The sequence below is a fragment of the Capsicum annuum genome, chromosome 5 (genome assembly GCF_002878395.1).
Source record: "Capsicum annuum cultivar UCD-10X-F1 chromosome 5, UCD10Xv1.1, whole genome shotgun sequence".
NCBI classification, from domain to species: Eukaryota; Viridiplantae; Streptophyta; class Magnoliopsida; order Solanales; family Solanaceae; genus Capsicum; species Capsicum annuum.
Genome location: NC_061115.1, coordinates 185,311,733 through 185,325,684, shown reverse-complemented (window position 1 = coordinate 185,325,684; position 13,952 = coordinate 185,311,733). Strand labels below are relative to the sequence as shown.

Genomic DNA, 13,952 nt, shown 5'->3' with positions numbered 1-13,952 from the left:
GGGAAGAGAATATTAGAATGCTGTGAAGTGGACTTTGCGATATCTTTGTGGTACTTCTAGTCTGAGTTCGTGTTTTGGTACAGCAAAGCCTATTCTTTGTGGTTATACTGATTCAGACATAGATGGTGATGGTGATACTCGCAAGTCTACTTCAGGATATTTGGTTACTTTTGTAGGAGGAGTTGTGTCTTGCCAATCTAGGTTGCAAAAAAGTGTTGCTCTATCTACTACAGAAGCTGAGTTTATTGCTACTGTTGAAACTTGTAAAGAATTTCTTTGGATGAAGAGATTCTTGGGGTAACTTGGTATTTCTCTAGAGAGGTATGTGCTTTATTGCGACAGTCAAAGTGCTAAGAGCATATGCTTTATTGCGATAGTCAAAGGGCTATACATCTTGGCAAGAATTCTACATTTCATGATCTGTCTAAACATATTGATGTGAGATATCATTGGATCCGAGATGTATTGAATGCTAAGTTGCTTGAACTTGAGAAGATTCATACGGATGATAATGGTTCCAACATAACGACTAAAGATTTGCCAAGAGGGAAGTTTAAAGATTGTTGCATGATCATCGGGATGGCGGTCTCCTCCACATAGTCGAGAGGTGGAAAATTATTGGGTTATGAGTCTTTTTTTCTTCTCATGTGGATAAATAAAACCCAATTTGGACCAACCCACTTTTGCCCATAGGCCCATTACTATGGGACATATATATAGATCTTTTTAGTTCTTATTTCACTATCCACAAAGAGAGTTTTCAGCAGCTAAAGAGAGAAAAAGAAAGCAGATTTTCACCCAAATTTTAAGCCACAACTGTCAACTTCAAATTGCGATTCCCGCTTCATTTCATGTTCGATTGAGCTGATTTTTGGATAGTTTGTTCCTCTCATCTCAATCATTGATTAGGAACTGACAGAGTTGAATTTGGTAGCCTATAGCTCCTGTTTTTATCCCTAAACAGTAGCTGCATTTTTTGGTGCTTTCACTCCTTTATTTCTCTAGTGTTTGGTGATGTGGTTTATGTATTGTTGCTTGTTGTTTGACACTTGTTTGGTTTCCATTTTAGAGGACAATATTGTAACTCTTGGTGATTATAGTGGAGGTTTGATCCCGTGGCTTTGTACTCTTCACACTGAAGGATTTTTCACGTAAATTTGGGGTCTTATTATTCTTGTCTTATCGTATTTGTGTGATTGATTCATTTGCTGTCATATTCTTTCTTTTTCTTGGATTTTCCTATCTCTTCTTGGTTCAAATTGAAAGGAAAAGTTAGACTTGGATATTCTTCCACTACTACTTTGTCATGCACTTTTGATAGTGCTACCTTGCCTCTTTCCCAACAGTTGTATTTGTGATTAATGTCTGGCGAAAGTCATATTCCAATTGGAAGAGTATAATAAGTTTGTCGAAGTTACTCATCATTAATTTAGAAGAATAGGTGATTGAACTTGGCAAGAGTTTAGTGAAATCTATGACAAAAAGCAATCTTGCATAAGATATTCTGTCCATTTTGGTGGTGCAAGAATTTGCATGCACTGATTTATCCAATGCACTTTCTAATCTACTCTAGGAATTTAGGCTCCAATAGCTTAATGGAAGTCCTGGAACTTATTCACAGAGGGATCTATAACCATGGTGTCCGGCCAGCTTTCGTGCCACCTTAATCAAATCCACGAGATGTCTATCAAATCCGACCAACAAGAAATACCACATAACTCTGTCCATCAAGACTGGAACAGATGGGAAGATGTTAACATAGGCCCAACCGGTGCAAGATAAGGCCCAACATGTTGATTACTACCCAAGCCCAAGTTTTATAATTTCAGTTTTGTAATTTTTTTTTCTAATAATATTTGGTTTGTATAAATACCCACTTGGAATATTCTAGAAGGTTTGAGATGAGATATTTTTCAATAAAGAGTTGCTTCAGTTTTTCTCTCTTGCTTTCAACCGATTTAGGGTTTTGATTGTACATATCTGTTGTGATTTGGAGATGTAAGGCTCTCACATGGTATCAAAGAAGTGATCTATGATCCTCTCATCGTGCTCTTTCATCCAATACTACCCGTGACGGTAATCGTCGATATTTTCTCCGACGACTATTGACCTACCATGGTGGTTTTGGCCGTTTTTTTATCGAAATCTTCATCGATGAAGGCCTTTCTTCTTCAAGTGTTGAAGATGGGAGGTAACGATTTCTCTTCTTCCTTACATCATCATATAGCTTTTGTGTTGACATACTCTTGATATTTTGGTTTTATTGCTGATTTATATGCATCTTCAGTCTGTGTAATACCGTATACATTTGTTGCTAGCCATATGCGATTTGTATTTTTTGTTTCATATTTTGTTATCAATAATGACTACTAGTTCTACGAGTACTGTTGGGGTTTTTGAAGAATTCACTGTTTTCCCCACCCATCTGTTCTATATTCTTCCTTCAGATAATTCGGGTACTCACTTAGTTTCTCCTCCCTTCGATGGGAGTAGTTTTGTAATATGGCAGAAGAATATGTTGACTGCCTTATCTGCCAAGAACAAACTGGGCATAGTCATAGGTAGCGTGCCCAAACCTGCCACTAATTCACCCTACATCTCGTTCTATGAGTGGTGCAATGATATGATCATTGTTTGGATCACCAATTCCTTGTCTCCTGACATAGCAACAAGTGTCATGTGTTTTGACACCGCGAAAGTCATTTGGTCTGATATCAATGAAAGATTTGGCCAATCAAATGGTACAAAATATATTCAAATCCAGAAAGAAATAAGTTCTACCACTCAACGCTCTTCCAGTATTGCCAACTATTTTACTAGGTTGCGCAACCTTTGGGATGAACTTAACACTTCTTATGTTGGTCCTGTATGTATGTGTGAGGCATTAGGAAAATTCCTGAACAACAAAAGTTGTTCCAATTCTTAAGTGGGCTAAATGATGAATACTCTACATGTAAGAGCAATATTATGATGATGCCCACACTCCCTTCCATAAGCAACTCTTATGTCATGTGCAACATGTTGAGAAACAGCTGGAGTCCTCTCCTATAGTCCCAGTTTCTCAAATGAATAATCCATCTACTAGAAGTTATACTCAGAGATTCCATTTTGACCCAAAAAGATCATCTTCAACTCTCAATGATCCTAGAGCATTTATCATTCTTCAAATGCTGGTACTTCTCAACTGGATGGCAAAAGGACTTCTTCCTTCTTTCATAGTGGCCCAACCTCTTCCTTATTTTGCAAGTACTGTAAGAAGACTGTTCATCTCATTGAAAAATATTTTAAACTTCATGGTTACCCATCAGATTTCAAGTTCCACAAGGCCACTAATCTACTTCCATGGTACAGTCTGGGAGTCAACATGCAAAACCTGCATTTTCTTCTTTGACTCTTGGTGATGGTGATTATAGACTATCCAAGGAACAATTTCAACATTACCAACAATTGTAAAATTTTCATTGTGATTCTTCCATTACCTCTTCTTCTTCTAGTCCCCTAATACCAGATCATCCCAGTGCTGAGTTTGCTCACTTTGCAGGTGTGCTTTCACATCCTGTTGTTAGATCTGTTGCTTTTCATGCTAGTGTAGTGTCTCATTTAGTACTTAATCCTTGGATACTTGACACTGGAGCTACAAACTACATGACACCACATAAAGACTATCTTCACAACTTGACTACCTTAGTTGTTCCACTTTTAATCACTCTTCCTAATGGGTACAAAGTAAAGGTTATGTTTACTGGATCCTTGCATCTCAGGCCTGACATGACCTTACACAATGTCCTGTTGGTCCCATCTTTCTATTTCAATTTAATTTCTGTACATAAGCTTCTATCTTAGTTTGATTGCAGTGCACTTTTCATTTAGTCCAATTGTATTTTACAGGGCCCTTCTCTGAAGAAGCAGTTGGAAATTGGTAAAGCTGCTAATGGACTGTTTTACCTCAATGTTGATTCATCTTCTCTTTCTAGCTTTACTTGTCCAGTCACTACTAGTATTTTTGGTTCTTCCTTTGTAAATACCATGGATTCATATAATAATGATTTGTTTTGGCATCAAAGATTAGGCCATCTCCCTTTTCATAAAATGAAGTCTATTTCTTCTTTATCTTTTAAAATTTCTAATAAACAACATTTCATATGTGACATTTGTCCAACATAAACTGTCTTTCTCCCCTAGCTCTACTCACTCCTCTATTCTTTTCAAGTTGGTTCACATAGATATTTGGGGTCCTTACAATACCCAAACTTATAATGGATTTAGGTACTTTCTGACTTTGGTAGATGATTACTCTAGGGTCACCTGGACCCATTTACTTTCCTCAAAATCAAGTGCTTCCTCTATAATCAAGGCTTTTGTTGCAATGGTTAAAGTTCATTTCAATTCTTTATTTAAGACATTCAGGTCAGATAATGCTCTTGAACTAGGTCTCAGTTCTAATCTCTAACAATTTTTTTCAACAAATGGTATTCCTCATCAAACTACCATTCCTCATACTCCTCAACAAAATAGTATTGTAGAAAGAAAACACAAACATGTACTTGAAGTGTCTAGAGCCTTACTTTTTCACTCTAAACTCCCTTTAAAATATTAGGGTGAATGTGTCTTGTCTGCTACTTATCTTATTAATAGATTTCCCTCAGTATTCCTTCACAATTTGTCCCCTTTTGAAACACGACATGGTTTTGCTCCTTTTTATGAGCATCTAAAGAGTTTTGGCTGCCTTTGTTATGCTATTTCACCCAAACCTACCAGAGACAAATTTCAACCCAGATTTATTCCTAGTATTTTCTTAGGCTATCCTTGTGGTAAAAGGGTTACAAACTCTTTTATCTCTCCAACTTCTCCATATTCTACTCTAGAGATGTTAAGTTTCATGAAAACATTTTCCTTTATCCCTTTTATTCATCTTCCTCAGTTTCATACTTTCCTCCCCAATCTCTTTTTGTTGATACCTCTATTCCTGCTCAACCTCTTTTTGCTTCTTCTTCTTGTCCTGCTCAACATCCTTTTTCTCTCATTCTGCCTACACCTCTTATAAGGAGCACTAGACTATCACATCTACCCTCTCACCTTTCAGACTATGTTTTCTCTTCCATCCTCCCTAGCTCTTTTTCTATTCCAGTCAATTCCAAGGTGTCTTCTATTGACCTACACCTGCATGAACCTCAGTTTTACTAGCAGGCTACATCTAATCCTACCTGGCAAGAGGCCATGCTGTAAGAATGTAAAAGCTCTTGAGGACAACCACACTTAGGACATTACTCCCCTTCCTCCTACTAAGAAGGTTATCCCTTATAAGTGGGTGTATAAAATCAAACAAAGGTCTGATGGTACTGTGGAGAGGTACAAATCCAGGCTGGTTATTAAAGGTGACACTCAGAAAGAGGGTATTGATATCATGAGACTTTTTCTCCTATGGTCAAATTGACCATTGTTAAATATCTATTGTCCCTTGCTGCCAAGAATAATTGGACTGTATTCCAGCTGGATGTCAATAATGCCTTTTTACATGGGGATCTTAATGAGGATGTCTACATGAAAATTCCCCCTGGTCTTGAGGTCACCTCTTCCTCTCCTTTTGCAACTCTTTTGATTTGTAAGCTCAAGAAGTCTTTATATGGCCTCAAACAGGCTTCCAGGCAATGGTTTTCCAAATTGTCTAAAGCCCTGTACTCTAGAGGCTACATTCCTAGTAAAAATGACTATTCTCTCTTTACTAAGTCTTCTGGTGCTTCTTTGGTGGTGCTGGTTGTATATGTTGATGATATCCTGCTGGCTGGTTCTGATATTTCTGAAATGACCAACCTTAAATCCTTTCTTAATGATCAGCCTAAGATCAAGGATTTGGGTCTGGTCCATTATTTTTTGGGGCTGGAAATTATCTCCTATGATTCTAGCTACCTGATTCATCGGCACAAGTTTACCTCTTATTTGCTAGAGGAATTTGATTGTTCACATTATACTTCTGTGTCTTCCGCTTTGGAACCATCTGTCAAGTTGTTCCCTGATATGGGTGATATGTTACCTGATCCCTCCACTTACAGACGTCTTGTTTGGAAGCTTAATTTCGTACAACACACTAGACCTGATATTTCATTTGTAGTTCAACATCTTCATCAATTTCTCTAGCAACCTTGTGTACCTCACATAAAAGCTGGCATTCATTTTCTTAGATATTTGCTTAATGCTCCTGATCAAGGCATATTTTTGCCTTCTACTTCTTGTCACTCCTTGACTGCTTATGCTGATTCTGATTTAGCTGGCTGCCTTCCTCGAGGAGATCAGTCACTGGCTATCATATTTTTTACGACGATTGTCCTGTCTCTTGGAAGAGCAAGAAGCAACCAACCATTGCTTTGTCCTCTGCTAAGGCTGAATACAGGGCATTATGCAAGGTTGTTGCTGAGGTGGTATGGCTAACTTGTTTATTTGTTGATATGGGTTTGAATATTTCTTCTCCTGTGCCTATTTTTTGTGAAGTCAAGCTGCCCTGCATATTGCCAAGAACCCTGTGTTTCACGAATGCACGAAACACATTGAGATTGACTGTCATTACGTTCGTGATTGTCTTTTTGATGGTGCCATTTCACTTTATCATATTTCATCTACTGGTCAGCTGGCTGATATCATGACCAAGCCCTTGTCTGGGCCTTTTCATCACTTGTTACTGAGCAAGCTCGGAGTGTGTACACCCTCCAGCTTGAGGGGGGGGGGGGGTTAACATAGGCCCAACCGATGCAAGACAAGGCCCAACATGTTGATTACTACCCAAGCCCAAGTTTTATAATTTCAGTTTTGTAATTTCTTTTTCTAATAATATTTGGTTTGTATAAATACCCACTTGGAATATTCTAGAGGATTTGAGATGAGATATTTTTCAATAAAGAGTTGCTTCAGTTTTTCTCTCTCTTGCTTTCAACCGATTTAGGGTTTTGATTGTACATATCTGTTGCGATCTAGAGATTTAAGGCTCTAACAGAAGAATCACCTAATGTTTTTTGTTAAGATACAAATTAGCTTTTTAGACCTCCGCAGTTACTAGCCTATGTGGCATCACATGAAGTCTAGAATATAGAACCTCATCTCTGTTTGGAACTAGACAATGAAATAACAATCATTATAATAATAAACTTTTAGGGCTGCTATGTAGTTCCCAAGTCCCAGTCAGGTATATTTCAACAGACACTAGAGTAAAGAAATTACCCACAACATAAAAGATTAGAGCATGTTTCCAATTCAGTCCCCACCTCAATGTCCTCCTGTTGCAGTTGCACTACTAATTCAGCACCACGCTTTGGCTGCAGGGTTCGTCTCAGCAAAGAGGTTTGCCCATTTTTTAGGTTCCTCGGAATGGGATTCATTCTCGTATCGTATTCTATGCTTCACCTACAGGGTTTGCTAGATCATGCTTCATACATCTGTCTCACAATAGTGGGGGTTTGATGGTAATGGATTTGCCCTCGATATAGCATCATCATTCTCTTTCCAGCTCCAACATGCGTCGCGATAGGTGTTACACCACTCCTATTTGGAGTCGTCTTCCCCAAGTTAAGCTGTGGAATCAGTGTTGCCTGGAACCCAATCGGAGGTCTAAGGTTTAAGTTTAACCACTTCACTCCAATGCGTCCATGGTCATCCCCCCGGCCATTCTGGCAATCGAAGCAACAATAGATCACCTAATGTACGCTATCAATGGAACAATGCTTATTGTGCATCAAGATATCATCTCCTTTGATTATACACATTCATCCAATAAGTTTTACAATTCGGACATTTTCTAATTGAAGATGACGCGAATATTAAAGGAGATGATGTAGTTAACTTAACTATCTAATAGACATTTGAGAACACACAAAAAAATATTTCAAAATTTGAATCAGAATTGTCTAATTAAAACAGGTTATTATGTTCAAAAGCTCAATTGGAACAAACGGAAATTCGAGTGTTCAAATGAAATTAGCTGTATTAAGCCAATTACTAATGGTACTTTTGGCTACTTATATGTGACCTAAGGTACAACTAAATTCCAAACAACTCAGAAATCAAAAATTTACAAAAATTACGAATTATCATCAGATGAAAGAATGATATATTTTATGTTACCCCTGCAGTACAAAATACCATCGTCACTACCACTTAAGTTCGACAATTGCCTACTTACGGCTAAAGCTTCATCTATAATTCACACTTCTAAGTTCCAAATCATAACTTTTTTAAAAAAAAATTGATGATACATTTTGAACCTGGTTAAAAATAAAGATGCGGATTTCTTCAGTTAACAAATGAACTTTTATGCATCTATGTACGCATATACTAGTATATTACTCGTTTTTAGCAAAAACAATAATCAATAATTACTACATGATACTAATAGAACAGTAACTCCAAGCTCACGAGCTATAGAAAAATGCAATCTCATTGTTCAGTTAGCACCAACAAAAAATTTAGGGAAACAGCAACAAGTCTTTCCCAGATTGCAATCGTTTCCGGATACCGTAGAAGCTATGATCTGTAGCCCAACAGAATTACTCTAAATAACGTGTACAAAATCTTCGCTCAACACCGCTGCACGCGAATTACAACTTTCATTCACAATCAAAATCACCAAATCATAGCAATATATGCCTCGCTATGTTCAATCAAGGAATAGGATATTATTGGTATCTTTTTTCTTATGGGGCCTGTGAGTGAAGAGATGGATCCTGAAAATAGTCTTTCACAAATGGCTCCACCCGTTTTTTATGGTGAAATGAAAACTTATTTGAAGAAGCTTTGATCATTTGGAAGTTGTGGAAGAGGATGATGAAATTAATTCGCTGTCAAATAATTCAACCATAGCTCAAATCAAAAGTCACAAGGAATAAAAAAAAAAACAAAATTCAAGGTGAAGACAACTCTATTTGCTGCTGTTTCAGCAACTATTTTCACAAGAATTATGTTTCTCACATCGTCAAGAAATTTTAGATTATCTGAAGAAAGAAAGCTTATGAACGGAGGTTGAAAGATCAATATATAATAAAAATAATAGCCTACAAACCTTAAAATAAGCAAAAAACTGTTACTTAACTCCTAAAGTCTAAAAAATACTATTTATTCAAAATTCAAATAGAAATCAACTCCTCATTAAAAGGACTAACTAGTTGACTAAATCTTAAATCTTAATAAAATTACTGTAGTAAAAAAAATTTCATTCTAAAGCAAATATCCAACACTTATCTTTGCTTTAGGAACCGCAAATTTTCGTCTTTTGTCTTGGGATCTCCACACTTATAACCGAAAGTGACCTTGTAAATAAATATGCAAATTCATCTTTGGGCTTGTAGTAAACTAAATTCACTTCTCGTCTTGAATGCAACCCTTGATTACTAAATTCGTTTGGCTTGTCTTCCTGCTTCGTTTGCATCTTGAATTTAAACTTACCCATTTTATTTTTCTGTAACACAATAACTCCTCCATTGCTTCAATTCCTTTAGGAACATCGAAAGCTCCTTTAAACCTAAAAAGTTCACATTTTGCTTGTGCTTTTCCAATTAGAAGATCATCTTCTAATTTTTTTTCAGCCTATGATCTTTTACATGTTCTACAGAAACATCTTCCATTGGATCATCAAGGATACTTTGTATCCTTTATCTGCCAACTGACAAATACTCAACAAGTTGTGATCAATATCAGGTAAATAAAGAACATCTAAAATTGTTTTATTACCTGAACTTGTTTTGATGACAACAGTTTCTTTTACTTCAACAAGAATCAGATCACTATTTTCAATACTAACTTTGGATATTTTAGTAGGTTATCATTCTTTAAACAAACTCTTGTTATAAGTCATGTGGTTGGTGCAACCACTATCAATCAGCAAAAAATTTGTTGAAACCTTACTAGATATATATGTTGCAACAAAAAGATGGTATTCTTCTTCTTTGACCACACGTGCATCTGCTTCATGGTTCTAGCTGATTGCACTTGTTGCACTTTGCGTCTAGCCTTTTCAAGGTTGCATTCAAGACGAAAAGTGAATTTAGTTTACTCTGAAGCCCAAAGATGAATCTGAAGATTTATTTATTCACATGGCCGCTTTCGGTTAACAAGTGTGAAGATCCCAAGATAGAAACTAAAATTTTGCAGTTCTAAAGCAAGGAGGAGCGTTGAATATTTGCTTTAGAATTGCAAAGTTTTACTATAGTAATTTTATCAAGATTTAGTCAACTAGTTATCCTTTTCAATTAGGAGTTAATTTCTATTTGAATTTTGAATAAATAGTATTTTCTAAACTTTAGGAGTTAAGTATTTTCAGCACATCTTTTTGCTTATTTTACGGTTTATAGGTTATTATTTCTATTATAAATTGTATTCTCGGACGGCAGTGAAAATATATCGATCTTTCAACCTAAGTTCATAAGCTTTCTTGTTCTTCAGTATTTTTATTCTTATCCTGCAATTTCTTCTCTTTTAAAAACCAACAGATATGCATGTCCCAAGCGTGTCAATAGGTCTAAATAGTAAAAGCCTACTGACTGGAGTCACACGCCAGCACACAAAGGCTTTGTGCAAATTAAGATTTGGACATAGAAGGATTAGATTGTATCCGAAAAACATCTCATAACTCTAAGGGAGGTTCAGTTTGCACCGACAGTGAAAAGAGTCCACCACAATTTTCTGTGTTACAAAGTAGGGAAAAGTAGAGACAGGTTCAACAGAATCATCTTGAACTTCTAAGACAATCATGTTTAGATAGTCGTAGCTCGTCTGAGCAGATTAATTAACTTAATCTCACAAAGTGTCTTGGCATTAGGCGCTGGCATTACTTAATTCAGAAGTACTAGCGGAGGATCAAGAAACTACTCAACCCCGTACATCTATAACAGTGACAATTAGTCATAAACCACTTCAAATCAGTACACCTTCTTGCTTCTTCAAGTTCCATCTTTTATCACTTAACAAGACTAAATTAGTCATATATTAGTACTTGGATGTTTCTCCACTCGTAACTTTATGAATACAAAAAAGCAATAACAAAACAAACTCAAACCTAGGGGTTAAACTTTTGGCTCATCTACTTAGATCAACTATGTTGCTCGGACTCTTAGAAAATGTTGACGGATACATATCAGGTTCCCCAAAAGTAGTGTATTTTGGGGGAATCCGCAGCATTTTTGGAGAGTCCAGGAAACATAACAGAGAATACCAACTAAGAGCACAGCATACTATTTAGAATCCAAATCCAGGAAAAGCTCATAGAACTCTGGGATATTGACTAGGTTCCATATGATCAGAGCCAACAGATCCACTATGCAGTACAACCTGATATTCAGACTGAGCAACCACAGAAGCATAACACTCGGGGTTCAAAGGACTATTATAAGAGTTTGATGTCTCATTTATACTGCACTTCTAGGTATTATGAATCTTAAACAACTTCTGGATTAATTGGACGACAGGATCAATACTAAAATATCATGAGCAGAAACCAGCTTTCTCGACATGAAAATCTGATATCAGTCACCAAATGCAACCGAATTCGCCTTTGATGTATACACAACAAAACAGAAGACAAGAAGATCTTGAGAATAACTTCATTATGACATCATTCTTTTGACGGAACACAAGTAGTTAACTGTAACTTCTCTAACACGAAGAATAAATCACAAATCATGTCACCCCAAAAATAACGAGATATAAGGGGTCCTTTCTATATCATGAAAACAACAAAAATGCATCCCAAGACACCACAATCACACAAATAGAAAGCGGAAATGAGCTTATGATAATGTTTATCTGGATTCTCATTCTCAAGTACAACTACACAGAACAATACCTCATGTTCGAGTACAAGACGCATCAAAATCATCCGGAGCAACTCTAGCAATCCAACTATTAAGCGTCCTCTTAATATCAGCATGATTGACATAAGCCAATTCATACATACTACACAAATTCACCACAAGAGTCTCATTCAACGCGACAGTAGGAACCCTCTCCAGAGCATTCTCCAACACCTTAATAGCATCTGATAAATCCCTCGAATACATCAAACACAACGCCTTATTATTCATCGCCACCATATCCATCCCATCCCTCTCGATGCACTCTTCGTATTCCCTCACTGCAGACACATAATCCTTTTCCACTATAAACAACAATGCCTTATTCCTACTCACTAAATTCCTCAAGCACACTTCAGTGCCACTATTTACCATCCCCTCCACCAATTTAAACGCCTTTTTCGCTCCCTCCACATCACCATACTGCATTTTCACATATCCTAATTTCGATAACACGTTTGGATCACCCTCCCCACACAACCCAACCAGCTGATTCAACAAAACCAAACACAATTTAAAATCCTTCCTACTCAAATGCTGACTAATTATCGAATTTAGCACCATGATCTCCCGCCTTTTCCACAAATCGTTCCCATCTTTTTTCGATCTAATAAAATTGAGAAGTGTATAAAACCTATCGAACGATTTCATAGGCTGATTAAGTGCATAAGGGAGATAAGCGTGGAGCCAACGGAGAGCGAAAGGGATGAAATTGCCCTTCATATTAGGGTAATGTTGAGGGTAAGTCTGGTAATAAAATTGCGGGTCGTTGAAATCATTATCGGAGTCGACAACAAGGAGCGCTTCGAGCTCTTGATTAGCGTCGACGGGGCGACGGAGTTTGGTGAGTGCTAAGACGTTGAACGTGAGGTAAGTGAGATGTTCATGGGGTTTGTTGAGGAGGTTAAGGGAACGCGCGTGGTTGATTTTGTCGAGGATTGATTTCCACGCGCCTCGGGTGGCGAGGTCTTGGAGGGAGGAAAGGTCGTGGCAGAGGGTGTTTAGGGAGGTGTAGGGGTTTTTTAAGGGATCGGAAATGGTGGTAGTGTTGGTGGCGGAGGAGGGTGGTGGATTTGGGTCAGGTGAAGCGGCGGGGTTCATGGCGGAGTGGAGGAGGCTAGCGGAGTTTTTTGGATCGAGGAGCTAACTTGATCTGGATGTTTGGTGTTGAGGGTAAGGTCTGATTTAGAGTAGCATCTAGTCTCTCGAGAAAATTAAATTAATTGGGAGGTTACAAAAAAGTATTTTGAATTAAAAATGGTGTTAATTTTGACCTTAGAGCTTTATTTAAATTGTTATTAAATTAATTAGGATGTAAAGTATAATTTTGAAAAAAAAATATTTTTTAAAAAGTCCTTTAAATTTCAAATTTTAAAGTTTATCCCTTTTCTTATCTTTTAATATTTTTTCTTCTTTTAGTTTCTCTCCATCTTCTTTTTATTTTTTTCTCTCTATAGATTTTTCTCTTCTTCCATCTTCTCTTCTTCATTTTGTTTCTCTTTTCATTTCGCTCTTCTTTTTTAATTTTTATAGACTAACTTTATGAAGAAAAATTGAAAAGTTTGAGAAGAAATTTTTTAATTTCTTTTAAAACTCAATAAAGAAATAATTTAGCAAATTCAACAACTACGAGAGTTGCTTCAGCAGCTACGGTAATTGCTGCAACAACTACTAATAGTTGTTGTGTTACAGCAATTGTCGAAGTTGCGAAATTGCTGCAAGCAACTATCGAAGTTGCTACAGGGATCTTTGTGTAAATATGTGATAGAGATCTTTGTATAAATAATAAAACTTGAGGGTTTTAAAATTAGTGTCATTAACATTAATCTTAAAATTATCACCTCTACTCAATATTTAAGACTTGTGTCACTCTTTTTTAGTTTTGAAACTTTTTTGTCACCCTTAATTAATTTGCCCTACTCTATCCCAATTTGCTTCTTACTTCGAAATTCAAATAAGTTTGTTAATTTTTTATATATTTTAAATTATTGATAAATAAATTATGAAAGATTTAAATTGACTTATTTTAAAGTACTTTTAACTTTAAGTATGTTTTTAATTTTAATAATATTTGACAAAATTAAAAAGTACTTCTGAACACTTATTTTTAGATTAAAAAAAATA

The 13,952-nt window shown here is 36.5% G+C and overlaps 2 protein-coding genes across 4 annotated transcripts; one reads left to right on the top strand and one right to left on the bottom strand.

Annotated features, from left to right (window-relative positions):
* Nucleotides 1-2,362: 2,362 nt before the first annotated feature.
* LOC124898575 lies at nucleotides 2,363-4,450 on the top strand. Its single transcript, XM_047412214.1, has 3 exons — nucleotides 2,363-2,866; nucleotides 3,889-4,017; nucleotides 4,400-4,450. The coding sequence occupies exons 1-3, from the start codon at nucleotides 2,363-2,365 to the stop codon at nucleotides 4,448-4,450; spliced, it is 684 nt and encodes a 227-aa protein (XP_047268170.1).
* A 2,659-nt stretch (nucleotides 4,451-7,109) lies between these two features.
* Nucleotides 7,110-13,084, bottom strand: LOC107871038 (trafficking protein particle complex subunit 12). Of its 3 annotated transcripts, none has more exons than XM_016717830.2 (2): nucleotides 11,822-13,084; nucleotides 7,110-7,655 (listed from the first exon to the last, which is right to left on the bottom strand). In XM_016717830.2, the coding sequence occupies exon 1, from the start codon at nucleotides 12,927-12,929 to the stop codon at nucleotides 11,823-11,825; it is 1,107 nt and encodes a 368-aa protein (XP_016573316.1). In that variant the 5' UTR covers nucleotides 12,930-13,084; the 3' UTR covers nucleotides 7,110-7,655; nucleotide 11,822. The 3 variants fall into 3 exon arrangements, with proteins under 3 accessions (XP_016573316.1, XP_016573317.1, XP_047269254.1); XM_016717831.2 differs by lacking the exon at nucleotides 7,110-7,655 and adding an exon at nucleotides 8,278-8,822; XM_047413298.1 differs by lacking the exon at nucleotides 7,110-7,655 and adding an exon at nucleotides 9,629-9,643.
* Between the last annotated feature and the right edge of the window lie 868 nt (nucleotides 13,085-13,952).